The sequence below is a fragment of the Passer domesticus genome, chromosome 18 (genome assembly GCF_036417665.1).
Source record: "Passer domesticus isolate bPasDom1 chromosome 18, bPasDom1.hap1, whole genome shotgun sequence".
In the NCBI taxonomy this organism is placed as follows: Eukaryota; Metazoa; Chordata; class Aves; order Passeriformes; family Passeridae; genus Passer; species Passer domesticus.
Genome location: NC_087491.1, coordinates 8684631 through 8712168, shown reverse-complemented (window position 1 = coordinate 8712168; position 27538 = coordinate 8684631). Strand labels below are relative to the sequence as shown.

At 46.9% G+C, this 27538-nt stretch overlaps 1 protein-coding gene across 7 annotated transcripts in view; it reads right to left on the bottom strand.

Moving 5' to 3' along the window:
• PRRC2B (proline rich coiled-coil 2B) overlaps positions 1-26106 on the bottom strand; it is a 46096-nt gene extending 19990 nt beyond the window's left edge. For 3 of the 7 annotated variants that reach the window (XM_064393570.1, XM_064393577.1, XM_064393576.1), the window contains exons 1-14: positions 25950-26106; positions 12712-12879; positions 11626-11803; positions 11308-11410; positions 10316-10388; positions 7800-7943; positions 6916-7157; positions 6430-6551; positions 5832-5974; positions 5138-5228; positions 4546-4738; positions 3862-4177; positions 3050-3246; positions 453-657 (exon numbers count right to left, since the gene is read on the bottom strand). In XM_064393570.1, coding sequence (XP_064249640.1) covers positions 453-657; positions 3050-3246; positions 3862-4177; positions 4546-4738; positions 5138-5228; positions 5832-5974; positions 6430-6551; positions 6916-7157; positions 7800-7943; positions 10316-10388; positions 11308-11410; positions 11626-11803; positions 12712-12826 — 2122 coding nt within the window. In that variant the 5' untranslated portion in view covers positions 12827-12879; positions 25950-26106. Of the gene's footprint in view, positions 1-452; positions 658-3049; positions 3247-3861; positions 4178-4545; positions 4739-5137; positions 5229-5831; positions 5975-6429; positions 6552-6915; positions 7158-7799; positions 7944-10315; positions 10389-11307; positions 11411-11625; positions 11804-12711; positions 12880-21784; positions 21820-25901 lie in introns of those variants that run through there. The other 4 variants (XM_064393574.1, XM_064393571.1, XM_064393572.1 and 1 more) reach the window with 4 other exon arrangements.
• Positions 26107-27538: the final 1432 nt, after the last annotated feature.

Below are 27538 nucleotides of genomic sequence, written 5' to 3'. Positions count from 1 at the left end.
ACATCCTCATGTTTACACCTCTGTAGATTAGGACAAGAGAGGAAGGTGCAAAGTGCAAACAGTTTAGGAACTACAGGGTTTCCCTATCCCATTGCCTCAAAGAGGTCTATTAAGATTTCACATGATTACAATATCTCCAAAACTTATCCTTCTCCTCCAACAGGCAAGATCAGTGGATCTGCTACCCTCTCATCCAAGGGGCAAGATCAGTCACATCCACCAAGGTCACAAAGCAGTCAGGGAAGGTCTCCCACTGCAGTGCAGAGAATGGATAGACACCTGTCTACACGTCCTCCCTGCCAGTCTCCCACCACTTCCCACTGCAATCCCTTCTCATCCCCAGAGAAGGGATGCCAGCCAGAACGCAAAGTGTGCACAGAGGTTAAGACACACAGCGAATTTCCAGATGTGAACCAACTCAACAGCCAAGATAAACACAGAGAACACCTCACCTGAAGGGTGAAGGGCTGAAGGGTAGAAATCCACGGGGGTGCGACTCTGGGCCATGCGAGGGTCCATGTAGGATGGCATCATCATCCAGCGGGGATCGAAGCCGAGCATCTGCGGGTGCGGCGGGTAGAACGTCCTCTGGGGGTGGGAGTGGGATGGGGGAGGATAGACCTGCTGCTGCCAGTGCTGCATCTTGTACAGCTGCTCCTGCAGGGAACAGGATGGGCCATTGGACACGGCTGTGGTGCCAGCAATCACACTGATGTACTGGTCAGCCAAAGGAAAACGCACGCCATCCATCAAAAGATCAATCTCTAATCAGATGGGAGGGTGGAGCAGACAGGGGTAATTCACTACCAGTGGGAATGTGGCAGTTGTTATTCTGTAAATACCGAGCAGCCAGACTTCCACACCACTGTGGGCCAGGCTATGTGGTCAAACAAAACTGATCAGCTTTAAGACCACAATTTGCATCTTCTCAGCACTCCTACGAATACAGGACAACTTCCTGTCAAACACCACTTCATAACTGGAACCAAACACTTTAGAAGATGTTGCATTTTTCAGGAAATGCATCTCTAATTTATTTAGTGTGTAGATATATTAGTTCCAACCCTGTCAGCTTAACAGATTAGATAAAAACAACCTAAATCACATTAAGAGAGCTATTAATATTTTACAGTGTTTCCTGGGCGTCCCTCAGAGACAGGCTGGCACTTGCAGGTTGTTTCCCCATCTCCCACACAGCCAGTTCACCTTCCCTCAGCCGAGGACTGTCATGATGTTAATTTGATTTGACATTTAACTTTTGCTGAAGGTCCAAAAAGAATATATATTTGAAAGGAGTTTTGCATTCTGAAGAAAGTTTTCAAACACTGAACAGCTCCAATTAACATCCAATGCATCTACTTACTTGTCAAACGTGCCACCATATTTTTTTGCTAAACTTACAACAGTGTCAGATACTGTAACTGTTATTAAAAAAGCCAATCCCCAACTGCAGAGCAAAAGAAACACCTTTAAATCTGAATCTGACACATCATTACAACAGGGAAGGCTCTGATAAATGCAGATTATATCTACATTACCTAGTCCTCTGGTACCTTAGAGAAAATATTTCCTTCACAATACCAATACTTTTGCACTTTATTCTTTTCATGGAGCTACCAAAGCAGCAATACAAGCCAGCCAAAACATGCACTGCCTCATACATACTAACATCACAGAGAATAAGAGGAAAATAAAATAAAACTTCATGTTCTTCCACTAGTGATGACCTGTGGTATTATTAGCATGACAGCAAAGACAACCAATTCTTTTTAGTTTAAGAGCATCTCTTTTCAAGAGCAACATTAGGCAGCATTTGCTGCTGTACATCTGAATCATGAAAATGTCAACTGCAGAGCAATGAGCACGGGGAGCATCCATAAAAGAGCAATTACTGAGCAAAAGCCAATTGTGAGCTCTTCACTAAGATCTGCAGCAGCATTGATGATATCCCATTTCAAGTGGTTATTTTATGAAGAATGGCAATTAACTCTGCATTATCTGAAGCCTGAATACTCTGTCCCTGGGTTTGGCTCTGCTGCTACAGAGGCTCACTGCATCTGGCAGCAAAGCTGCACGGCACGTATGGCACATACAGCACTGAAAGGTCAGGCAAGAGCCAAGAAGCACAAAGCAGCTCAGCTGATGTCTCAGTGCCCCAGAAGAGTTTTCAATGCCACAAAAATGAAACATTTAAGACCAAACATTTTTATGGTGCGATGAAAACAATGATCTCAAAGAGCCTCACAGAAAAAATCCAAGTAGGTTTTAGATGAGAGCACAGCAAAGGACCAGCCCTCTGCAAAGGCAGGAGGTGGAATGAGAAGTGTGCCACTCCAGAACTCCCTCCAAGCCCAGAAGCAGGAGCTTGCCAAACTAAGCACAGTTTGCCCCTGGCAAGCAAATGGCTGCTCATATCTACAATTTAAGGACACAGCAAGCGCTGAGTGAAATGGAAGCAGCTGAACCCCAAGAGTTTCCCTTTCCTCTTCCCCTGTCCTGTGTATTCAGGCACTGCAGCAGTGCTGAAGAACAGCAGCTCATCTTGTGCCAAAGAGTAAAAAGACATGTTCATTAGGTTCAAGGAAGAGAACCTCCCCTGGGCCAGGCCAAGGGAGGTTGAGAGAGTCACTCACACGCTCATGGTTTTGGATGTGGGAACATGCGCAGCTTCTCCTGCTCATGAACATTTGCAAACCAGAGCTCTGCCACAAACCACACAGTCCTAAGAGTTCCAGCTGTCAGGAGATGCCCAGACAACCGTGCAAGAAAAGTCAACATTTCTGACAGCAGTGTATTTTTCTCCCAGGCAAGTGACAAACCTGGCAGAGCCCTATTCCTTGTACCTATCACAGGGTACAAGGAAAACTCATGTAGCCCACAGAGAGCCTTTTTACCCAATTAGACAGGACATTTCCATGATCAGAAGTACTGAAAAAGGCCAAGGTAAAACCTCATTTATCTCCTCCCAGCCCAAAGACTGAGGGTGTTGAGAACTGAGCAAACACAATGGTTCACTGGGGGTTCAGGAAATGGGTTGTGAGCCATTTACCTGCTGCTGTTGCTGCTGCTGCTGCCTCTGGAATCGTGGGGGAAGAGACTTCTGGTATTTGTTGAATTCTTGTGCTGGCGAGGGAGCTTCTCTGAGCTCCTCCTCACTGCTGCTTTGGGCTGCTGCTGCTGCTGGAGCAGGACTCTCCTCTTCCAGATAGCCAACAGAGGCATCCTGCGTGTGAAACTCAGGGGTTGCTGCAGAGAAGAAAACAAGCCCTCAGGAGCCTGCTCATGGCAGAGCTGGGAGTGCACCATCACCACACAACATACACAGCTGTGGGCATGTCCTGACTGTAATACATGGCTGAACCTTACTACAGTCAAATACAGCATATCCTTTACCTAAACAGCCCTATAGAGGGTTTTGTCTATCTTATTTTAATGATAAATTCTGATATCTTCCTTTGCTATCAGCCTTCTGCTTAAGCACTGTGGAGAAAGTCCTTTTCCCCATCAGTTCTTAAATCTGGCAGCACTTACTGGTTTTCTGATAGCACTTAATATTATCATCCAATCATGAGAAGCCCACAAGGCCCATTCTAACAGGCCCTCTGCTAGCACAGCTCACTGAGCACAGATAAAGGCAACTGAAGAAGTCTGCATTTGTTTTAATAGCTTTTTTTTTATTTAACCAACCTTTGTCAACAATGCAAAATACTCTGCAGAATACAAGCAGCAGCTGATCCCTCAAGGGCAGCTGAAGGACCCTCTGAACACTCCCTCCCAGGAACTCCCCCACTCCAGCTAAAAGATCAGCACAATAGCAAAAAAAGCAATTTTTACAGGGTGAGGCAGGCAGTGCTTCTGTACCTTTACGGAAAGCAGGGCCATTTTCTTGTGCAGTGCTTTTCTCTGTGCTGGCAGGTCGCACATCTTCATTCTCTGTGTGTTTCTGTGTCTCCCCACTCTTCTGAGCCAGTTTGCATTTCTGATCAAGTTGCTTGAGCTTTGCAGCACAGGCTGCCAGGCGCTCCTCCCTGGCTCGCCGCTCCTCCTCCTCCCGTCGCCTCCTGGCTCTCTCGACAGCCTCAGAGATCTCAGAGTGCACAAACTTCTGTCTCACAGGCACCTTTTCTTCTTTATCCTCGAGGGACTGCTGTCTGAGAACACTTCCCATTGCAGGCTTCTACCAGAGAAAAAACATTCCTCCATAAGCGTGACCCAACCAGTTCCTCTATCTTGAGATCTGCATCCCATGGTGACAATATCCCCTTCTGACTCCCTCCCCTCTATCCTCAAACACAAATTCCCCAGTTACTGGAAAGAGTTATTGATATTTGGTTCAGTAACTTCATTTTCTCACTGACAACCCCACTGTTCTGGACCAGCTTCAATTTCTTTTCCCTAGTGGAAGTTATGCAGATAGATTTCTCTCCAGGTGGATATAAACTAAGAATAGAGAAATTCATCAGCATCCCATTTCCAATAAAATGTCAAACTGGCCTCTTAGGGACAGTGATGGGCTTCCAGCTCACCCTCATGAGTTCAACCTACCTGGTATTCTGAGGCAGAGCTCCAGCCATTCAGCTTCCTTGGAGGCTGCTGGGAATCCTGTGCTTTCCGGACTGGCCGGGACAAGCCAACTGAATCATTCCAGTTCTTTCCTTCCTCCAAGGTGTGCTTGGCATCTGCACTGTCTGCAGAGCTCAGGGACAACTGTCGCTGCCTTCTGGGATCCCAGCTGTTCCTGTCACATAAACAGCTTTATTATTGCATTTGATACTTGCTTCAAAAAGCACTTGGAGCCTAATGAAGTGGCAAAGGCAGCGGACTCTAATAAAAAGGAAAGATCACAAAAAAACAGCAGAACAGTGATGTGCTTCTCTTAAGGTGCACAAGGATCAACTCCACTATTGTGCAGCACGATAAAGGTGAGAAAAGAGGAGGAAAAAAGCCTGGCAAACTGGCAGTCAGCTGCTAGACCTACACATATCCTTGAAGACCATTCAAACAATGCCCAGTAAAATCAGAAGTCACAGTAACAATCAGAGGGATCAACACTCCACATTTACAAATTTTTTAAGATCCTGGTATTGCTCACTTTTACTAAAGGTAAACTGTAGGTGCAAACACAGTGACTTCTTACCACTTCTGTCGTCCATCTTTAAGAGTTTCTTCCTCTTCTTCATCTTCACTAAACTTTAGTTTCTCAGAATAATCCACTTCATCATGAATGCCTACAAAGGCAGCAAGGGATAACAGATTTTGAGAGCAGAGAAATAGGTCTGAGATCTCTTGTCCTGAGATAAAGGTTATGCCCCCCTTTAGCACTAAATTACAGGACACACAGGCTTGGCATGAACTACTCACAAAACCAAATGTCCAGCACTGGTCCTGGAAATCACAGAATAGCTTGGGTTGGAAGGGACCTTTAATGCCATCTACCAACCTCCCTCAATGAGCAGGGACAACTTCAGCTAGATCAGGCAAGAAATTATGTGAGCAGTGTGGACACACACTAGTGAACAGCTGGACTGCTCCCAGAGGAGGAGCAGCAAACAGCCTGGGTGGGAGTGGGGGTTGCAAATGAGCAGGCAGCCCCCAAGCCAGACTGTGTGCAATTGAATACTGAATACCACAACTGTAAAGGTAGGACTAACCCTCTTTCCCAGCACCCACAGTACTATCCCTCCTGCTGTGCTTGGTGTTTTCAGATTTTAAGGAGTCTTCAGATCCAGTTCCTTGAGCACAATGTGATGGAAGGATCAGAAGGATCCATTGTGTCATCATTTACACCAATTTCACAACTACACAAAGCTAGAGCATTGAAGGCACTTTACCTGCCCATCCATCATCTGCATCATTGTCCAGCTCATCCAGCCCCTTCAGGTTCTCTGCATTGATGATGGTGGGCCGAGGCACTCGCTCCAGCTGCTGCCGAACTGGGCGTGCTGGGCGAGACAGGCTGAGCCTGTTCTCTTTTCTGCAGGAAAACACAGAATGGGTCAGAAACAGCAAAAAGAAAATCAAAGAATGCAGAGCTGAGCTTGTAACACCACATCAGTCCTTTTCTACTACATGCTTATATACAATATATTCATGTTTCTCTCCCTGTCCAGCAGTTTCTTCCCCTTGTCTACCTGGTACCCACTTAGTACAACTTACAGATCAGAGCTTGCAACCCCTCCAGTCTAGGATCACACCCCAAATTCCATGTCTGCCTGCTCTTCAGACACACAATGCCCATAATCTTGCAACACTTCAGCTGCTGTTGTAGCTGGAGAAAAGCACTGCTGCTTTGGGTAAAAACAGGGTTCACCTTTGGTGCCTGCAGCTTCACGCATGCAGCTTGATCCCTGCCCCAAATTCTTGCCTAGTTTAAGGTTCATGTCACACCCTGAACCTGCCTCTCAAGTAGGAAAGTGATGGCAGCCTTACCCATCCTGGTCATTCATCTGGAATTGTCTGAAAGGTACCCGGGGCTCAAGCCGAAGCTGAGGAACGGGGAAAGACCCTCGGTCCAGCGACGCAGGGGTCTCAGACGGCTGCTGTGGACACATCTGGAACGAGGCAAAGCACAACAGCCTGGTTTTTCTCCTTGCCACAGGAAGGTTTACCCAGATTAGGTTACAACATGTGCATGGTAGCTGCACCCACACAAAGGGGAAACAAACATTTCACATCTGGCTGCCCAACAGGCCACGTGCTAATGGCTCCTTCTCCAGCTCCAGAGGGAAAGAGACAAGTTCTCTTCACACTGAGCAAGGCTGTGCTACACAAACTAAAAACATGTCAAGAGAAGGATCCCTGAGCAAACCCTAGCAGCCAACTGAGAGTCCAGAAAACACATCCCACCTGCCTTCAACTCCCCCCTTCTCTTAAGAATGAAGGTCGCCACAAAGACACGCAGAAAGGGTCACTCACAAAAGCAGGCAGCATGTCATGGTAGGTGGGTGGCTGGTAGACGTTGCCCATGAACTGCGAGGCCCCTTTGCGGGCGGGCTGAGCTGGGCGCAGAGACGGCTCCTTGGCATCGCCGGCGCTCGCTGAGGAGGGGGCCCCGTCTCCAGTGCTGGAGGTTTTGCTGCCCAGCTCAGCAGGGGAGGCGGTCAGAGATGTGGCAGAGGTGACGTTCCTCCCACCGCCCTCCCTCCAACTGGTGACATCTGGAAAGGAGGTCATAATTATGTTAATATTTGTAAATGCAGGCAGCCACTCTGCCAGAAAGTCTCGAAACCTCAAGTACTCTGGTCAAGACCTAATTACCCTAAGGTTGTAGAAAAATATCAAGGACCAAGAAGAATTTCCAACTGTGTTTATTTTCTTAAGAGAGGAGCAGCATCAGCTGTTACTACTAAGTAATTGCTGCACCAGTGGTGTCCTTATTTGCCAATAAACCTGAACTCCTACCAGAGTGCTCCCCATCTCCACAGTCCTTACCCTGAAGAATTAAGGCCAATTAGATGCAGAAACAGTGAAAGAGAAGCCACATTACACCACACACTGATTTCACTGTGGCTCCCCCAGCCTGGGAAGGAGCCTGCTTTGCAACATCACACAGCAATTTTTATAAAACAGTGTAGTAGATGACAGTCCATACTTGGCTGTCTGGACCACAGAACATCAGCACTGCATGCCAATCTGTGATCACCAGCTAAGCAGCCAGACACATGTAAGATCATAAAAAGATAAAAGGAAATGCAAGGATGAAGTTCTTGGTACTACAGTGAACTGGCACCCCCTGCCCACAACAGGGCCAGTGGGGTTATGGGCTGGGATAAGGCAGACAGACACAACCCTGCACTCACTCTGGGGGCGGAGGCTTGGTCCTGGCCCATACGACGGATCTAAGGCGCCCTTTTCTTTGCCAACCTTGTCCTGCTCTCCAGCTGCTTTCAGCGTCGGAAATTCCTCGGGAGAGAAGGATAACAGTCGGCTTGAGGCCCTTGAACCTGTCAGACAAATAAGTGTGGGACTCAGAGAAGATCTTTCCACTGCTTCAACCCCTTATGAGATCAGCCTGGAAATGTGTTTCCTGGGAATCTGGGCCTCTGGCACATTTAAACCCAAATTACTATCGTACCAGCACCTCACTTCACATCCCCAACACTCTCAGACATTGTCACCAACACAACAACACATGTCCTCACCCAGCACTCCCACACTCGGGATCTTTATTTAAAGTCTCACATTCAACGAAGTCAGTGAACTTTCTCAGCTTCCAATTATTTTTGTGAAGTACAGAATTCAGACAGAGGCAGAGATATAAATTCTGCAAGATCACTCATAAATGATACCCTGCTATCAAGTGTTTGACATCTCTATTCAGACTCGTTTTGCTCAGACCTCACTCTGCCAGGGAAGTCTATTGTTAAAATTTCTGTCGATGTATCAGTGAAACACCACAGGTAAGGACAGATGTGCTGTGCTCTCCTCCCTGCTGCAGCATTTTCATGATGCAGATCACCAGACAGACCAGGCCAGGCTCATTTCTAGTCCCTGGCAAATTGTCTTGCTGAGTCATCAGTCACTCCAGAACAACAGTTCTCTGTCAATTCTAAAGATCTGCCAGTGACTGGAACACGAAACACAGCAATTCTCCTAAATCTGTTGGCAAGATAACACTGAATAAAAGGAAATTACAAGCATTATTGTACTATTACACATTAAAAGAATTGCTTTTTTGAGAATTGTTTCTTAGTGTTACTTGGCTAAAGCTCTCTTAAAATGATATTTCAGAATTACATTAGGAGTATCAGCCATGAGTACTGAAGACTTGACAAGAGTCTCATCTATCTTTCTCCTCCCTTGCCCTGAAGAATCAAAACAGACTGGCTTAAGTAATTTCAATTTTTTCCCAGTTTTCTGGAACTTGCACACTGCACAAGACCTCCCATGTGGAATTTGCAGGGAAGACTCTGCAACAGCTGCACGAAACACCTTAAATTTTAGACAGATGAAAAAAGAGATTTTAGAGCTCTAAGACTTAAAAAGAGCAAAAAGCAAGAGATTCTCCTCTTTGTCTGTAATACCTGAATTGCTAAGAAGGAAAAGCAATTGTTCAGTGCCACTAGAGAAGAGGTGCAAGCATGGGATGGCCTAAGAAATCCTTTCAGACAGATTTCTGATGCTTCTGTGATTCAATTACCTTCTAATTAAGCTGCTCTTAGCCACATAGGCAACTGTTTTCTTGGGTTGAGAACTCTATGTTAAGTGTGACCTAGAATGAGTTTTCAAAAAATCCTTTAAGAACATTGTTAGATGATCAGACTTCAAAATGACTGTACAGGAGGTGTACACAGAAAGAGTCAAAAAAGTACCAATTAACCAAACATGACAGTCTCTGCACTGGCCACCAGCCTCAGACAATAGAAGTTTCTGCTTTAACATTTAGCCTTTGAGAAACACCCTCTCATTAAGGGCCTCATTTAATTTAGGATAAATTTGTCCCCTCTGTTTCTACAATCAGCAGCTGTCTCATTTCTTTTAAATATCCCTGCAATTTCACTTGACAAGTGAATGGTCCCAGGTCTGTTCACATTAGACCAGTGGAACTGAGCTGTTATTCTCACTATGGTTTTAATGGCACTACTCAGTGCAGCTGGAAACCACCTCCTGTGTGGAAATGGATGCATCTGAACACAACTAAACTCCCAATTCACGTTAACACTGCTTCAGGATTCTCAGTCAAGCAGAAGCCATTAGCAGCACAGTTACTCAGGGAGACTTAATAGCAAGGCCTCAGCCAATGTGTAGGCGAGTGCACCCTGCAGCAGCTCCACTGCCACTTCCACCCACTGCCACTGCAATTCCCCTGGCTCACAGATACAGGAGCATTCCAGCCTCACTTCTGACTACCCAGTTAGGTGAAGATCCCCTTGCTACCGCCCATGGGGATACCGAGATTTCCCCTCTCCAATGTCCCTTTCTTCTCTTCTAAATCAATCTCCCCCCTATTTCACAGTGTTTATTGCACCTTTGTTACACACTGCTCTGGGCTGACTGAAGATGCTCATGATGGGGGAAAATGTATCCTTTCTCCTTCAGAGAGACTTCCCTCCCAGAAGTCCCTGCTGCATCCCAAGAGCATGACTTGCTTTGGTTGAATGTGGCCATGAGACATATTCTGCTCAAGCCATGTCTTGCACTGGCAGCCCTGAACTGATTCAGCTGCATCATTCCAGCCAACACAGCACACAGACTGAAGCAGGACTCAGAAGGTCTCACTCCCATTCTGCACCAGGCTGACAGGGAGGGCTGGAAGAAATGGAGCTCATCCCATCTCATGAATGTCTGGGAAAATCAGGCTGTTTATCATACTCACCACCTTCTTGTCCTGCTGGCTTTCCATTCAGCTGTGCCCATGACTTTGGTCCACCTGGCACTGAATTTGTACTCTGAAAACAAAACAAAGCAAAAAGAAACCCCAACATGGATCAGTTAAGATTCATGACTGTTTCTCATGTCCTGGCTGGCACCTGCTATGGTTCAGGCCTGCAGATCACCCAGATACCACAGCTTCAAGCTGGGACTAGAGTCAGCTGTTCCCCACTCCAGCACATTACAATGCTACAGTAAAAATCCTCTGCTCTGCCCTAATGTCTCCTCTGCTCATTTTCACCAACTATTTCCTCAACTTGTACTCCCATCAAGCTTTCCTTGTGTTCCGCTGCATTTTCCCAAATGATCTCCTTAATCTTCCAGATTTGTTCCATGCTATACCTCAGCTTGAAGGCTACCCTACTTTCTCATGCATTAACCACTCTTCTCTTCAAAACATAACTTCTGTCCTGATTTCCCTGAAGCTCAAGGGCTAGGAATTCTTTTAAAACCAGAAGTGTGAAATCTACAACACATAGGGGGGTCAGGTCCTTGCACTCTCTGGGACACCTTCTTAGTTGCCAGTAGCTTTTTCAGGTCCTACCACTGGCTACTTCTCCCACATGATCAGATCTCTTCCTATCAAGTCTCATCAGACTGGAAGCAAGAGCTGGATCTGCTGTCACCAAGCAATGTCTGAATTACAACCAAAACTTAGAAGTGCTAACCAGCCATCCCACATTCCAGCCATTTTTTCCTAGACTGCCACTAGACTCTACTGCACACATCTGAGAAATATAGTTCTGTGTATTTTACTTCTGTAACTGCAGCACAACCTCCTGGTGCACAGCAGCTTGAACTCAAGAGAGTCACTTCCACAATAACTGATTATACAGGAGCTTTTTCTTAAGTGCAAGGCAACACAGGCAATTAAAGTCCTCAGGCTGCCTGGGGAGAGGGGAAACAGGGTGGCATTCAGAGACTGCTGGCACCTACCTCCTGACTGATTGACTGTGTCGGCTTCTGTAAATTGGAGACAGATTTCTGCAAACCCTGCTGCGGCAGCGACTCCTGCAGCTGTGCAGCCGTCGCACTGGAACTGAGCAGAGACAGCAGAGGTGAGACCAAAGGGAAGGAAGGCAGGAAAACAACTCCTGGCAATATGGCAGTTGCTAAAAGATGGAGCCAAAACAATGGCTCTACGTTGGCATGGACAACAGAGAACTGAACCCTGTAAGGTCTGACACCATGCACAGCAGTGCACAACCACTGCTGCCTGCCTGACAAAACTCACCACAGATTCACTCTACCCACCTCTTTTGGTCTGGCTGATCCTGCTTGTTTGCCCATCCTGTACCGTCCTTGGGTACTATAATGATGTTGGGGTCGTTTCCTTTGTTCTCAGACTTCAAGCTAGGCAAATTTGCAGGAGGTGGCATGCGCCGGGCAGCAGCAACTTTCCCAAGACTCTGTAAGCCATGTCTAGGAATAACTGGTGAGAAAGGAACAGCAGCAGGTCAGAGGGCTGTATCCTGCTAGATAAGTAACCTTAATTAGGAAGCTGTGGCTGGGCACAGCCCCAGCAGAAGTGCTGCTGCTATGTCAACACACAGGTTGTTTCCCACAGGACCACAGATGCAGCACTCTGTTGTAGCAGCTGGCAAACAGCTCCTACAGTGGGAGGGAGAAAAATCCTTCTCCCCAACAAAGTGCTCACAGAGTCTTTTAGGAAGATTTGCACAGGTAGCTCTTTCCTTTCACCAAGGAGAAGCAGCAGCACCTTTTTACAGCTTGGGGAAATGGCCACCCAAGTCTACCTTTTAGCAGACAAACAGGTGATCTAACCTGGGAATCCTGAGGTCTCAATCTTCCAGCTCTACACACCAGACCACATTTATTAACAATGTATTTTATTTTTTGTTTTCTACTCTCACACCAAATCCAGGGCCAGTCCAGGCAAGGTCATTTTTTTAACCCACTATCTACTTTTGGTCATATTCCCATTGCAAAACCAACTCAGGTTCTTTCCCAGTGGCCTTCAGCCCTTGACTCTCACCTCACACAAGGTCTGATCAGCTTAAGGCACTTCAGTCAGCTCAGGTGCCCTGCCCTGGCACAGCCTAAGGCCGTGGCAAGGCCTCCACTCAAGTTTGCTACCTGCCCACTCTGCAGAAGGCTAAATGAAAGGGCCAAGAGCCCCCATCTGTCCTGTGTAATTCCTCTATGTCTCCACAATAAAAAAGCCATGGATATTTTCCTCTAGATCTTAATGAAACACAGGCTTTGACACCTGCACCAACAGTGCAACCCAGCTGTGTCCCACAGACTGAACAACATGAACAAGCTCTGCAACAACACCAGTGTAGACATCAAAAGGAGCCTTCTGGAGGTGTTTCTTACCTGTAGTTCTGATAGCTTCTATTGACTTTCCTTTATACTTATCAAACAGGCTGAGAGTCGAGTACTTGCTTTTCCCATCCTTTCCCTTGGTTATTTGCCCCAAACGATCGGACATTGCGATGAAATGTCATCTAGTAAGGAAATTTCTCTGCGCCGCTCCCGATCTGCCTTTTAATGGAAGAGAACCAGGAAAACCCCATCAAATGGACTGTTCAACCAGCAAAACACAGAACACACCCCACAGCAAGAACTGAACATACAAGTGAGCACACACCACGATACAAGTTTTAACTTCCTCCTCTTTAGTCACAAGAAGCTTTTGGGCTTTAAGATTCACAAACTGAATGAAAAGAACTGCAGGAATACAATTCTCATTGCTTCTTTTTTTTCTGCCACTCCAGTGCTGAAGGAAGTGAGAATACTCTTTAAGTATGAGAACACAAGAGAGGGGGTCAACAAGTCCTTGCATTAAAAGAGTAAGGCTGACAATAAACAGCTAAACACAAGGATTCCTTAACATAAATGCCAGAAAAGCACGGTATCATTGTATCTTATACCACACTGGAATTTATCATTGCATTTCCCCTGAAGCACTGGGTTTGTAATGTTTAGATTGTGGTTCCACACTGGCCACAGTTATACCAGCAATTAATGCTTTGACAGTATTACTGGAAGACAACAGAACTATTTCTCCAAATCCCCTTTTCTCATCGGCTGGCCATGAAAGAGAGTTATGGAGTCAGAAAAAACCTGCTCAACTGTAACAGATTCAGATTCTTGAGCCTGTGAATTCAGCTGTTCTACTATGAGTTCTCCAAACACATTACCAAAAAATTGTATTCCTCTGTTGCTGGCATCTTGAACTTAATTTTTAGCTTGAAATACACTTTCCGTAACGGATGTGGTTTGTTAATTTTTCAATCTGATCTTTGCTGTAACACCCATCATGCAGGCAGTCTCCTTACTTTGACTTTTTGGCTCTTAGAGCCTGGGATAAAGTTGAAACATGCAGTGCTCACACTGTACATCAAACTTTTATGTCAGAAAAGACACTTTGCTTACTTTCAATGGACCTATCTTACATTTTTTTAAAAGCATCATTCTGTTCTAAATTTTCTCAAATCTAGGAGCTTCATGTAACCTTTTCTCACATAATTTAGATTTCCAGATTTCTTGTTGTAAAGCCTCTACTTCAAGCCCAAAACTGCTGGCAGTTTCATTTCACCATCTGTTAGGGTAAAATGAAACCATTCTAGGGTTTCAACTCTGTGTTGGGAGTAACAAAACACTATATACATGTGCATGTGTATATATACACACATACACATATCTCTGATCTTCCCACACCTCACACTTTCTGAAACTCACCCAGCTGAAAGCCTTTTCCAACACAGACAGCAATCACTCTTTCTGAAACAAACTGTATCTGACCAAAGGCTACAATTCCCATCAGCAGTGCCTTACAAATACGATTTGCAGGTAAGAGGATTAGTCCATCACACATTATGTACAAATTAAAGCACAGACTGTGAACATGCTGGACAGAGCCAGGCTGGGAATGCAGTGCCAACTGCAACTGGCCCAGTAAAGCCCATGGGGCAGGTGTCTGACCAATAAGCCTGGCATTACACAGCATTTGTTCTTGCACTGCAGGATTTAAACCACGTCTGTCAGGAGCAAGAAGCCACGGACTGTGCTAGGTGTTTAAGGAGAGAAGGAAAAGTGTTTTCTGTCACTCAACAGCAGCATCCACAGGATGCTCAGGAAAAACATCAGGGTTCCCAAGAAGCCCCTCACAGCATTTCTGCTGGACCACCACACAGGGCTGCAGTATGAAGGTTTTGTGGAGGCAAAAGGGCTGGCTGGCAGTCTTGAGGCACCTCTTCCTGCAGAGTAGCAAACAGATCTTTGGCTCCAGTCTGGTTCATCTTTGCTCAGATGTGCCAAAGAAAACAACAGCTACTCCCTCACTTGCCCATTTGCACTGTATTTTATTAGTAGGACAGACATAAAAGAGAGGGAGAAAACACACTGATTAGCATACACTTGGCAGGAAAGCACAAGTTGGACTGAGAACAATGAGCTTTTTGAAGGGGCAGAGCTGTGGGGAGCCCCAGAGCAGAACAAAGAGCAGAGGGTGCTGTGCTGGCAAGAGCACAACCACCTGCCTTTACAGGTATATTGAGCCTTGCAGAGGGAGCCTGGCTCAGGGCCTATCCACACCATGTCAACCCTGTACCAACCTCACAATAAAAGCAGTAAAATCTACTCTGAAGTTTAGAAAGCTCAAAGCAGACAAAATTAGAAGTGTTTAAAAATAACCCAACAACAACAAACCACCTACCCAGATCAGATTCAGGAGTTACCTGTTAACAGAAAAGCCATGAGTTCCTGAAAGTCAGTGTGCAAACAGCACACAGGGCAATGCTGCCAAAGAGAAACCCTGACAACAGTTATGTAACCAGGTCTCAGTTGCCTCTTGATTACATCTTCTATCATTAAAAGGATACAGGAAGAATAAACAACCACTTCATCACAACAGAGAAGCTGGGGACATGTCAGGATAAAGCCCCTTGTGAAACGTTTTGGGACAGACAAAACTGCTGTCTGGATAAATGGAATTTACTTTCAACTCCTTCAATGCTCTGAAGACTCGAAGCACAGCTTTGTTTCTGTGACATGTGAGTGCTCCAAAGGGGAAAACGAGACCATGGAGAGGTGAAGCAATTTCCACAGTCACTGTGCAAAGAGGCTGCAGCAGCATGAGCTGGGTCAGAGCTGTTGGACTGGCAGGACCTTGCTGCCTTGCCCCTCCTGCAGATCCCAGCTACTCCAAGGGTGTTATCAGCCAGGGAGATCACTCAGCACCCAGTTCACCCACAGCACTTCAAAGAGGCCACAGAGCCTCCCAAGGCTGGCACAACACTGTACTATCTTCCCATCACACAGGGAATCCAGGTAAGGATCATAAAGGCCTTCTAGTTTTGAAGAGCAAAGCCATTTCTGATAAAAATCGTGGTTCATGTAGAACTGAACTGCCAGCCTGCATGCTCATTATTATCAGAGCTGGAACTAGAAGGCACATGCTGATGCTGACAAGTGAAAACTGACAGCCTCGGCAGAGCCTCTGACCTGTGCTCAGGGCTCCCGTGCCCAACAGCTGACCCTGAAGAAAGCAATATCCCCTGTTACAGAGAAATCATAAAAAATCAATCACCAGCATTTCTGCAAGGTTTCTCTCTGGGTTTACAGAGGTCTGTGGGGGAAGGCTTGCTATCAGTTTCAGCATGGAGGATAGCTCTTCTCATTCTCCTGCTATATTCAGGGACAGCACCAGACAGCGAAACACTGAGTGTCTGAGCAATCACAAAACACTGCAGTATGACCAGTTCCATTAGAGATCCCAGGATACAAATAACTGCACTGAAGCACTTAGGCAGAGAGCTCCAGTGTCCAGGCATAGTCATGTTCACATCATACTACCCTGGATGCAATTTTTGAGTATTGACCCTGTCTAACTGCCTTTAAAGGGGTAAATTCTAATCCAGAAAGCAACAGTGACATTTTAATGTCTTTGAGACCTTAGACTTACAAGCATGCAAGTCTTGGAGCTACAGTCTGTCCTGCAAAAAACATGAAAACCTTGAGTTACTGGCACTGGTAACAACTGGAAACTCCTGAGCTGAAAACCCAGCCAAACAGAGGGACTCCTGACAAACAGGATTGTCTGCAAAGCTCTTTGCAAATCTATGTATGCAGGAGGCTGGGCTGCTGCTGTTTTATTCACAAGACTTCAATGGAGCTTGAGTATCTGGAAGTCAGCCAGCCTTAGCTGAGCAGGGCAAACAGATTTATGAAAGGTAACACACATACTAAAAAGAATAATTTCAGCTACTCACACACCACTGAGCTCTACACCGAGCACAGTCCTGACTACTGCAGATCTTCACTCCTTGCTCACTTCACAGCAGCAGTCACCAACACAAAAAGCAACAGAAAGGAGATTAACGGGGAAAAGGTTTTTCTCCACAAGCAGGAAAATTTCTGATGTAATTTTATACAAATTGTTCAGAAATTCACAGGTTGAAAAAGCTAAACAGTACTTTCAGAAGAGAGAAGTGTCTGGAATTAGGTTAAACTGAAATACATTGTGGTTCCTAATGTTACCAGCAATGTGAAACCTTTTAAAAAACACAGTATAGTTTTACAGGAGATTAATGATGTTCACTCTTCTTTAAATACACACACAGGTCAATTTTACTTCTATTTCCATGGCTGAACATTTATCTGTCAACACAGAGATACCACTACCTCTGGAACATGTTCCACCAAGAACCACCTATTTGTGAAACACTCACCACCTGCCTCAGCAATGAAAGTCACCACTGGCTGCCCTTGGGAGGGCTCTGGTGAGACACTGTCATCACCTGCCCAGGACTTGCTGTCAGATGCACTTATATCCTGCAGAAGCCCTGTTTGGGCCATGCAGGGACCATGGCCCAAGGAAGGGACCAGATGAGCACTCAGTTCCCAGCAGAGATTGCTTAGTAAGGCAGGGAGCAACAGGAGAATATCAGCATCCAAGTACAAAGTCAATGGGATCAATGCAGAAGAGCTGTGCAGCAGGCAGAGGCTGTAGCAAGAGTCTAAGGCACAAAAAAAACCTTCTTGCTCTCATTCTACTGCATCACTTCTAGAGGGAGATGCCAAGATTTGCTGGTACACCTGAAAAAGGCCCTGCCAAGATCTGGATGTAACACCAAACATAGTGCCAGAAAACTGCACCAAATCCTGCCAGACAGGGAGAAGCAAGTCAGGAGTCTGCAGTGCAGAGAAGAGATAACAAACCTCCATCACTGAGCTCCTGATTCACAAGAGGGACCCTCCTTGCTCAGCTCAATGAGCATATTTGGTGATACCAGTTCTTTTAATCCTGCACAACTCCAGCTTCTCTCCATCTCCCACGAACCTTGGCTCAGGAAATGGGAGACCAGGATAGTATCTGCCATGATTTGTTGCAGAGGTATGCTGTTAGCCAAGCAATACTGCTGGAAGCTGTCTGCCAGAGGACTTGCCTGCTGTCCAGCCCCATCCTCAGACCTCAAAGTCAAGCCTCCCAGGATTTGAAACATGGAGCAGGAATATGAAGAGAGGCAGAGTCTTCTGGACAGTAGATCTGTCATTAACTCCACATTGTGGAGCTCTACAGACAGTGGTAAAACCTGACAAAAGGGAAGGGAGACAGAAAGGGCATGTCCTGTCTGATGACCTGACCTCATTTTCTCAGTTCTGCCTTCACCAAACTCACCTGCTGCCCCCTCTTCTGAATGGGCCAACAGGTTGGGAATCACAACTACTGTCAGTGACTCACTGCACATTCTACAGAAAACAAGTCTTTGCAATGTCAGGTTTGGCCTTAAAATACAGAAGCTTCACCTCTCTGCTAAACAGCTTTTCCAGTGCTGGGAAGGCAGGCAAGGCAAAGGCAGCCAGAGAGGCTGGAATTGTAACTTACTGTAAAATAGATAAAGCAGACTGGAGTCTGGAGAATAGCTCAATTGTATTTACACAAAAACATTAATGAGTCCTGTGGTCCTTTCTGTGAGAGCTGGACAGACAATACCACACCCTGGAAAGGAGCCCTGACCTCCAGTAATTGAGGATGCAGACAAAGAAATAGTTCATCCTGAGTATGCAAGACTATGGTACAGAGCAAAAAAAAGCCCAGTCAGAAGGCTGGTCCACAGCCCACAGCAAGTACTTATGAGATCCTGTGCTCATGAAACTCCCCCTCTTTTTCAAGCAACAGAAGACCCAAGGTGTGCAGGTAATTCTTTCCTTGAAAGGAGTGTCTGTTTACAACAGCTCACCAAAGAAACAGCCAGTTTCACCCATCTGCCCCACCATGCTGTAGAGAAGGAACTGACACACTGGTGCCAGCTTGTCAGGAAGGTATAACCTTATCTCCCACCCAAGAGGAAGTGCTGCAGGGCTTTCATAACCTGCAGGGAAGCAGGAAGGTGTCTCATGTGGAACAACCTGGAGGCACCAGCTACCAACATTACACTCCTTAACCTCTCATCCGGGCCTGGAAGATGTTAAAGGAGACAAGGCTCAGCATAAACAGAAGTAAAAGAGCTTATTTCTTTGCTGTTACATATTTCAGAGGCAAAACCCAGGGAGGACAAACAGCTCAGTTCAACAAGGATCACCTGTGGCCTCAACAGATCCAGATGCCTCTCTGGTACAAGAGGAAAGAGAAGCAACCTCGTGATCTCCACAAGCTGCCTCTGCCCAAGAAGGCTCACATTCAAGTGCAAACCTGTACCCTTAACAGTTGTACTTTTCCTCTGACTCCCCTACAACCAAGGGTCAGAGTTAAAACACACGACCCCCAGCCTCCAACACAGATTCTGCCTTCCACTCTGCCCTGCTGAGATCTCAGTGTCCAGGGGGAACACACAGACACAACACCCTGTTCTCTCAACACCAAAACAGGGAGGCTGATCACGAGCAAGCAATTTAAATCCAAATACAAAAAAAAATACCTGGCGTAATGCTCTGCTGGCAAAACTTGTTCAGAAAGCTCCTGGCAACATTCAGCTGAACTGTAAGGTAAACTGGGCATTTAGATACCTGAGCAACAATAACAGACTGTGAGTAGCTGGTGGGGATCTCCTGATGGGTAACAGGACTGGCACTATCAGTCCAAGTCAGAGGAACAGTGTGCTCAACTAAGATTGCAGACAGCAAGAAGTCCCAGAACTCTTCAGCCTGCTTCAGCCACCCAAACCTGTGCACCAAGACCCCAGAGAAAATGTCAAACGAGGAGGAAATGCACTGCAGCAGCCCCTGCCATGCCCAGAACACTCCCTTTCCAGTGCAAAAAGCTGTCCACTGGCACAGAAAGTGCACCCAATCCTGCCTACTGCTCCCGAGGAGCCTGCAAGGGCAGGACGCACCCACACAAGCACAAATTGTTCTCAGGCACTGCACAACACCTTAGGTCTGACAGGTGGAAGCAAAGACTCTTCCCTCACTACAAATAAACACCACTGCATGTAAAGGTTGTGAAAGTCCCTTAGTCCTGATACTTCTGCCTACACAGACTTTTAAAAGTCATCACAGCCATGACACCCATATAACCAGGTGAGACACAGCAAGAGCAGCATAGCTGAAATACCTGTGCTGCCAGTAGCTTATCTTGGAGAGCACTACCCATCCAAGGCCACCACTGGCCACTGGAGAATGCTCCTCTGTCAAACATTTCACAAATCCATCACCAGGACCCAAGCTCAGCAACTTACTCAATCTCTCAGCAGTGAACATAAATTTTATTGCAAGCAAGCAGAGAGAAAAGCAGAGATGTCACAGCTCCAAGAGATGAAATCAGAGCAAAGCGGGCAGTCCTTTGGGTTAACAGTCCTTTTTTCAGGAACAGAAACAGCTCTTTCCACACAAATACCATCAGCTGTTGAGTAAGCTGCTCTGTTTTCTCTGCAGTCTCAGGAAGGATCACACTGGAATGGGGATGTGGATGTTTACCCTCCGCCTGATGAGCCACACAACAAAATCTGGACTTTGGCAACACCTCTCCACTCTCTCAGGTGGTCTGCTGACTTCAGGGCCTGAGCTCCCACTCAGGTTATGCACAGAAGGTTTTCTTTATGAAGAGAGAAAACCCAATGCTACTGATCAGCAGGCAGCAAATGTCAATCCCTCAATGCACAAGGAAGGGAGAGGTTCCTTTACATCCCTGCTGAGCAGATCCTTCCGGCCTTGTTCCTCCCCCAGGCACTGCTGGGAGCTCCCCTGGCAGGTACGTGCTGCAGGGTACAAAGCTGCCCTGGCAAGAGCTGAATAGCTCTATCAGATTTCTCCCAATTCCCACAGGCACCAAGACTGATGCAGCTGGTTCAAGCCATTAATAAGATGACAAGCAGTCCGGACAATCCTGCAGCTCATAAACACTGCAGAGGCTGAAGCTTCCAAGGAAGTCTTCCTCCAGGTTTCCCAATCTGAACAGCACTAGGGCAATGCAGCATTGCACAGCAATTCTCCTTACAGGAAGCCCATTCATGGAAGCCATTTGCACCACAAATGAGCGCCAAGGATGTTAAGAGAAACGTGATGGGAAAGGGACACAGGTACAAAGTGGTAAGAAAGCACCTAATATGTGTTGTGACTCAGGACTCTGAAGAAAGAAGCTTCAGACATCTTTAGGTTTTCCGGAGAGCAAAGCAACTCGGACTATGCCCAGGACATCTGGACTACTCCGAGCCAGACAGGAAGTGAAAACATTTCACAGATGCTTTCATAGATATTTGCAGTGCATAACTGACAAGGTGTGTAAGCGTCACCACTTCTATTTTCCAGATAGGAAAACGACACCACAGAACTCTGCTGCTATGCTAAGTGGCAGAGCAAGAAATAGAGCCTTCATCTCCCACTTTCTGGGGCTGAAAAGCACCCTCTGAATCACTCTGCCTGCCTGACGCTGTGGGGCCAGCAGCAGCATGAAGCCCTGCTCCAGAGAAGTTCTGGGAGGAGCAGGTCCTTGCACGCCGAGATGGGGAATGCTGCAAACACCTCCTAAATGAACAACCCCATACACTGCTTACACTACAACAGGATCACAGGCATCATTAGAGGCAACACTCAGCTCAGATGCAGAACATTAACACCATAACAACACTCAAGAGCACATCAATCTGGTTCTGAATGACGGTTCTTGAAGCTTGGTTATTTCAATAAAAGATAAAACCATAGTTATTATTGTAGCCAAAGAAGGAGCACCTCTTGAACATGTCCCTACTCCCCTGCCTGCTTCACAGCCCACTCCCAACTCTGAACAAGATCACTCGAGGCTTTTGTGCAGCCTCCCAGCCCACATGCAGGTAGGAAGAGCTGAAGAACTCACCCAGCAAAAGAACTCTTCCAAAAAAATCACTATATTCCCACACATTAAGTGCCTGGGGGAGGGAAAGTCCCAGTGCAAGCTCTTCAAATCTGTCTCTATTCACTCCTTGGAATACCATCGCTACAATTCCCGTCTAAATGTTTCAATGGCTACCTGGGAAGGATTCCTCCACCAAAACTCTTCAGTTAGGCTGTTAACTGCAAAGACTCGGTAGTTTACTCCTCTTAGGTGCTACCCACCCCAACAGCTAATTGAAGCCTGGCAGACACCTGAGACACTACAGTCCAACAGAGTGGGCATCTTGGCCAGATCCTAGAGGGTTAGCAAATCCTCTTCCCATTTTTCTTCACAGTCATTTTTCCCGTATTTCTTCACACCTGGCTCAGCTGCCCATTTCAAACATGGTCATTATCTCTTCCCTTTGACCCAGGGTATGACTTTTCATCAGTCCCCCCAAATTAATACCTGCAGTCTCCTAAAGATGGACCAGTGAGCTCACCCCTCACTTCCACCCCTTCCAGCCTACTAACACTCTCCTGAAAATTTAAGCGCTGGAATCAAACCACAGACATTGCACTTTGGCTGCAAGTTAAATAACCCCCCTGCAGAGCTGCATATACACCTTTTTACACCTTCTGTCCCCATACACCCCACAGCACAAGCAGCTTCACAATCAACCAGCGCCACAGGCAATTACAGAACAGCACAGGACCACTAAAGCAGCCTCCAGTCCACTTCAGTTATTGTCCAAATGCTCCCAGATAAAAAAACATATCAGGATTAAACAGTTATACACATCAATATCTGAATAGCCTTGCTCTGAAATAAACAGCTCAGAAGCTCCAACTGCTCTGTTACTTTTGCACAAGAAGCACACGTGCATGCAGGGAACATCCTGAATTCTAGTACAACTTACTAGTAGAACATGAGCCCAAGCTATGCTTCAGTGAAGCTGGATATAATGCAATGTCCTGTTCTAGCCCCATTTCATCATTTTGGGGGAAGGAAAAACTCTTTTAACCAATCCAGATGTGTGCAAAACCCACCTTCCAAGGGTGTTTTCCCTTTAGGAACCAAGTCAATGTCAGAAGTTAGAAAAGGCTGTTGTGTGATGGAGAGAGCTGCAGCTTCCCAGCCTTTACCTGTTCTCTGTGCTCTCACCTCCTTGTCTGGTACCTGACAGAACCACCGTTCTATTTCTTCTGCTCCAAATGAAAAATTAGTGATAAGGAGCTGTGAAATTATCGACCTATTAGGAGAATGAGTCAGTGACACATGAAAAACAAAACCCACTTAACAAGGCAGGATCAGCTTAGGAGCAAAGCCTGATACTGAGACAACAGCTCAGTGCCAAGTTGCAGAATAAATGAGGAATGTAGTAAAAAGAAACGGGGAACCAGAGAGGTCCAGCTCTTGGAATAAACCCTCTCCTAAAGTTACCATCCTGCATCACTAAGTTTCTCCTGCTCATACTGCTTTTATTCCTCCAACATGAAAATACACAGTTTAAAGTGAAAATGCCACAAGAGCAAAATCTCTTTGTAGACTACCATCATAAATGAAAAAAAAAAAAAAAAACAAAACCAAAAGGTTTACTATTATTTTCAACAACACTTACACCCAGCCTGGCTTGCTCTTAAACACTTTCAATTACCCAGGTAAGCACAATGAAGGCCTTGAGCAAGAAGCACTCTTGCACAGCAGGTAATTCTGACCTGGATCATCTCACACCTGCAGAGCAGAGCTCGGGGTCCTCGTTCTCCTCAGCCACACCTCAGGTGTGACCCCAGCAGGACGAGGCCACACACGGGCACTGAGCATGGTCTGTCCCGTGCCATGGCCCAGGCAGTCACACAAACACAGCCTCTAATGCCACCACTACCTTCAGGTTGCTCAAATAAATCAGCCTTTGAAGTCAGGCTTTATTAAAAGGCTTTATTAAGATGTCACTATAAAGGGAAATAATTTAAATACAAAATATTTAGGAATATTACTCACTTATTGAAATAAAAATACTTTTAAACCCTGCATATCCCCTCCAGCATCTTTATGGACTATTTACTCACTTTCCCAGTTTCAGCCAGCTGGCTGAGCTGCCCTTTTAAGCTCTCATGCACACACAGAAAAAAGAAAAAGAGCTCAGAGTGCATCCAAAAAATGCACTGTGAGACCAAAGAAAAAAATCTCCGCATTTAGAAAAAATAAGGCACCAAGGCACTATATAATGACAAATTTGGAAACCCATACCAAACACGTGGTTTAGTTTCTCTTTTTTTTTTTTTTTAAGAAAGGTATCTGTCAAATCATGTAAAAATTTGTTTTCTTAACAGTGAAGACTGCTGAAAGTATCCTCAAATGTGTGATACCTAGTTTACTCAGCCATGCAGAAAAGCATACCAGACTAATGAACAAAAAAAAAAAAAAAAAGAATCAACTTGAACTCAAGGCACTCAACAAATTAAGCACAAAATCAAAATACAGCTAACAGCAGATGTACTCACACTGGCTTGCAAAAAACAACAAAGCAGCAACTCCAAACAGTATCTGCAATTTTTCTGAGTATGATTTTTACCTAAACTTTTAAATTTTTACAAGAAAAAAATTATGGGAGATGTGTTGCTTATTGTAACTCCAAAATATTCTGCTAACTAGGAAAAACTTCTTAAGCCAGAGACCCAGAAGAAAGAGCATCACCCACGATGAGCCCACAAAGATCTCATGGACCACAGATGAGCTCCTGATAAAACCTAGGCTCATTTACAATGCTTCACTGGGACTGAAAAATGCATGTAAGTATTTAATATTTTCAGTCAGAAATCAGCCTGAAAACATCACTTTCCATCCTCTCTTTAAATTCCACTCTCAGAATATGGCCTTACCTTCCCTACCTCTTCCAGGTGACTTTACTCCCAGTCTCTGGCTCAGAGCACTAATTTTACTGAACATGGAAAAGGCAAGTACAAAAGTAATGTCCTGGCCAGTTTATATCTGATAAACCTACTCATCAGGAGTTGATTATCCAAACTTGGGCTCTCCAAGACAGGGAGCAGCTACGTATCCATCATGGAAGAGCCCATTCCAGTGGAGGCGTCAAGTGAATCTGTAAGACAAGGCTTAACAAAACCAAAACTCCCACTGTAAACCTGGATTCAGTGCTAGAATGGGGGGGATGCCTTTCCCCCAAGAGATGATGCAGACACCGCAATGTGCTTACACTTTATACCTGTTCCTAGAAAGAAACAAAACTACTAAATCCCTAAACGTTTATGTTTATTGTACCGTATCACCCCAAACACCAGTAACATCAATATATGAACATTTATCTGATGAGTAGATACTCAATATGTATCATACCCTTTGCACATCCAGAACACAGAAACCAAACAAAACAACTTTCCTAACAAACCCCACAATTTCCAGCTCATTCAAACCCCTTACGTCAGCTTTGAATTTGGAGATTCGGGGGGGTTTTGTAAAGAAAAAAAAATCCTAAATTCACAACCAACACACCTAAAATCACCCCCCGGAGAAGATGTTCAGCACGTGTCCCAGGACCCGCATTAGGGTTTCCCCAGCTTGCACCACAGCTGCTCCCACACAGAAATTAGAAACTCCTTCTTGAACAAAAAAAAAAAATTAAAAAAAAAAAAAAGGCCCTAAAACATCTTTCCAAACCTACCAAACGAGCTCGCCCAGCGCACAAACTCCATCGTCGCTCCCCCCCGCCCCAGCCGCATTTCGGCCTCAGCGGCCCTTTTGTAGCTCCCGCACAATAACAAACCGGCCGAGCCTTCTGGATGCCACCCCCCCCTTGTTTTGCTGAGACACACACACACGGCGCGACAAAAATATCTTTGTGTCACACTCCAGACGACGAAAAAATAACAACCTGCCTTTGCGGCGGGGAGCCCCCCGCCCCGGCTGCGGCCGCCGGGGAGCGCAGCGGGGCGGGGGCGGCTCGGCCCGGGGGCCGGAGCCCGGACAAGGGGCCCCGAGCCCGGGCGGCCCCGCCAGCGCCACCGGGGATGGGCCCGGCCAGGCCCCGCGGCGGCCCCGTCCCCGCAGGGAGAAGGGGGGCGGCTCGCACAATAAACACCGGCGGCTACAGCAGCGAGAAACCCGGCTGAGTCTCCCCCCAACCCGCCCGGGGGACCCGCCCGAGCCGGGAGGCCGCGGGGTGCCGCAGCCGCTGGCTCCGGCTCCATTTTAGCGCTGCCTCGTCCCACCTTCCCTCTCCCTCCCCTTCCTCCTCCCCCCCGGCCCCACTCACCGCCCCGAATATCCGCGGCCGCCGCCGCCGCCGGCCCCCGATACCCACCTGTGGTGGTGGCGGGGAGCCGGGGGTGCCTGCGGAGCCGGGTGCGGAGGGGCGATGGGCGCGGGGCGCGGCGGATGGCGGCGGATTGCGCGGGGCGGCGGCGGCGGCTGCGGCCGATCCGGGCACTCGCTGCCTCCTCCTCCTCCCCCTCCTCCCGTGCCGGCCCGGCCCCGCCGCGCAGCGCCGCCTGCAGGGCGCCGCCGGCAGCGCGGGGGCGGCGCTGAGGGGGAGCTCCCTCAGGGGGACAGGGAGCGGCTGGAGAGGCTCCTGTGGGGGCACACAGGGGATTTGGGGCTGCAGCAGCTCTCCGGTGAGGAGACACTGCGGGAGCTGGGCCGGGTCAGTCTGGAGAAGGGATCTCAGCAATCCATGTCAGTGTCTCCCCGGTGCCGGACTCTCTTCAGTGGTGCTCGGGGACAGGATGAGGAGCAATGGCCATAAACTAAACCACAGAAAGTTTCCCCTCATAAAGAGAGGGGAAGTTCTTTATGAGTTTCCCCTCATAAAGAGAGAAAGTTTCCCCTCATAAGAGAGAATTTCTTTAGGTGGAGGGTGGCAGAGCTCTGGAACAGCTACCCAGGGAGAGCATGGAGTTTCCCTCTCCAGAAACATTCCAAACCCACCTGAGCACATTCCTGTGTCACCTGCTCCAGGTGACCCTGCACTGATCTCCAGAGGTCCCTTCCAACCTCAGTTAATGTGTGATTCTGTGAGTTCCCCTCAGAGGGACACCGAGCTGCTGGTGTGTGTCCAGAGGATGGCAACAGGAGGATTGGGGGACTGGAGCATCCCTCTCATGAGGCGAGGGTTGTCATTGCAGGGTTCATTGCTACAACCACCCCAGCCTGAACCCTCTGTGCCAGGGACGATGTCTCCGAGGGGGTACTGGAAATTTTTCCCTCACATTTTTATGACCCCAGAGCCGTAGGGCAATGACAGGGACGTGGGGTGATGACAGGACCATGAGGATTCCTGTCCAGCCTGAAAGGGACCAGAAAACACCACTGAGGGCTGCCTGCTGTTCCCCCATGGTTTCATGGGCAGCAGGTTCAAAGGCATCCTGGAGGAGCTGCCCCTTGGAAGGACATCAGTCCAGAAATATCTTTTAATTTGTTCTGTCATCAAGGATGATGGAAATGAATGCAGTAGAGCAAGGCAGTCACTCCTCTCCCAAAACACTCTACAGAGCCATAAAATACCAACAGCCTCACCAGCAAACACAGTCCCTGCTTCAGACAAAAAGAGCTTCAGGTCAACACAACCTGAGCAGCAGCAGCAGCACTGGCAAGAAATTGGCACTAAAGAGAGTGTTGTAAAAGTTACTGCAAATTGCACTTCCTCTGCCCAGTGGATCTTTTATAGCTTTGGAGATGCGGTCTCCTTGCACCCAAGGACAGAGCAGCCTCTTGCTAATTCTCCTTCCCTGTCAGACACACAGGTGTCTGTCAGTGTGACATTTGGTGACAGAAGGCCAAACTGCAGGTACACACATCCATTTATTTCTTAGGGACTGTCCAGCAGTTCAGAAAAATTGTGTACACACACACACATATATATTTATATATGGGACAAGCACCTGGGCAATTGCT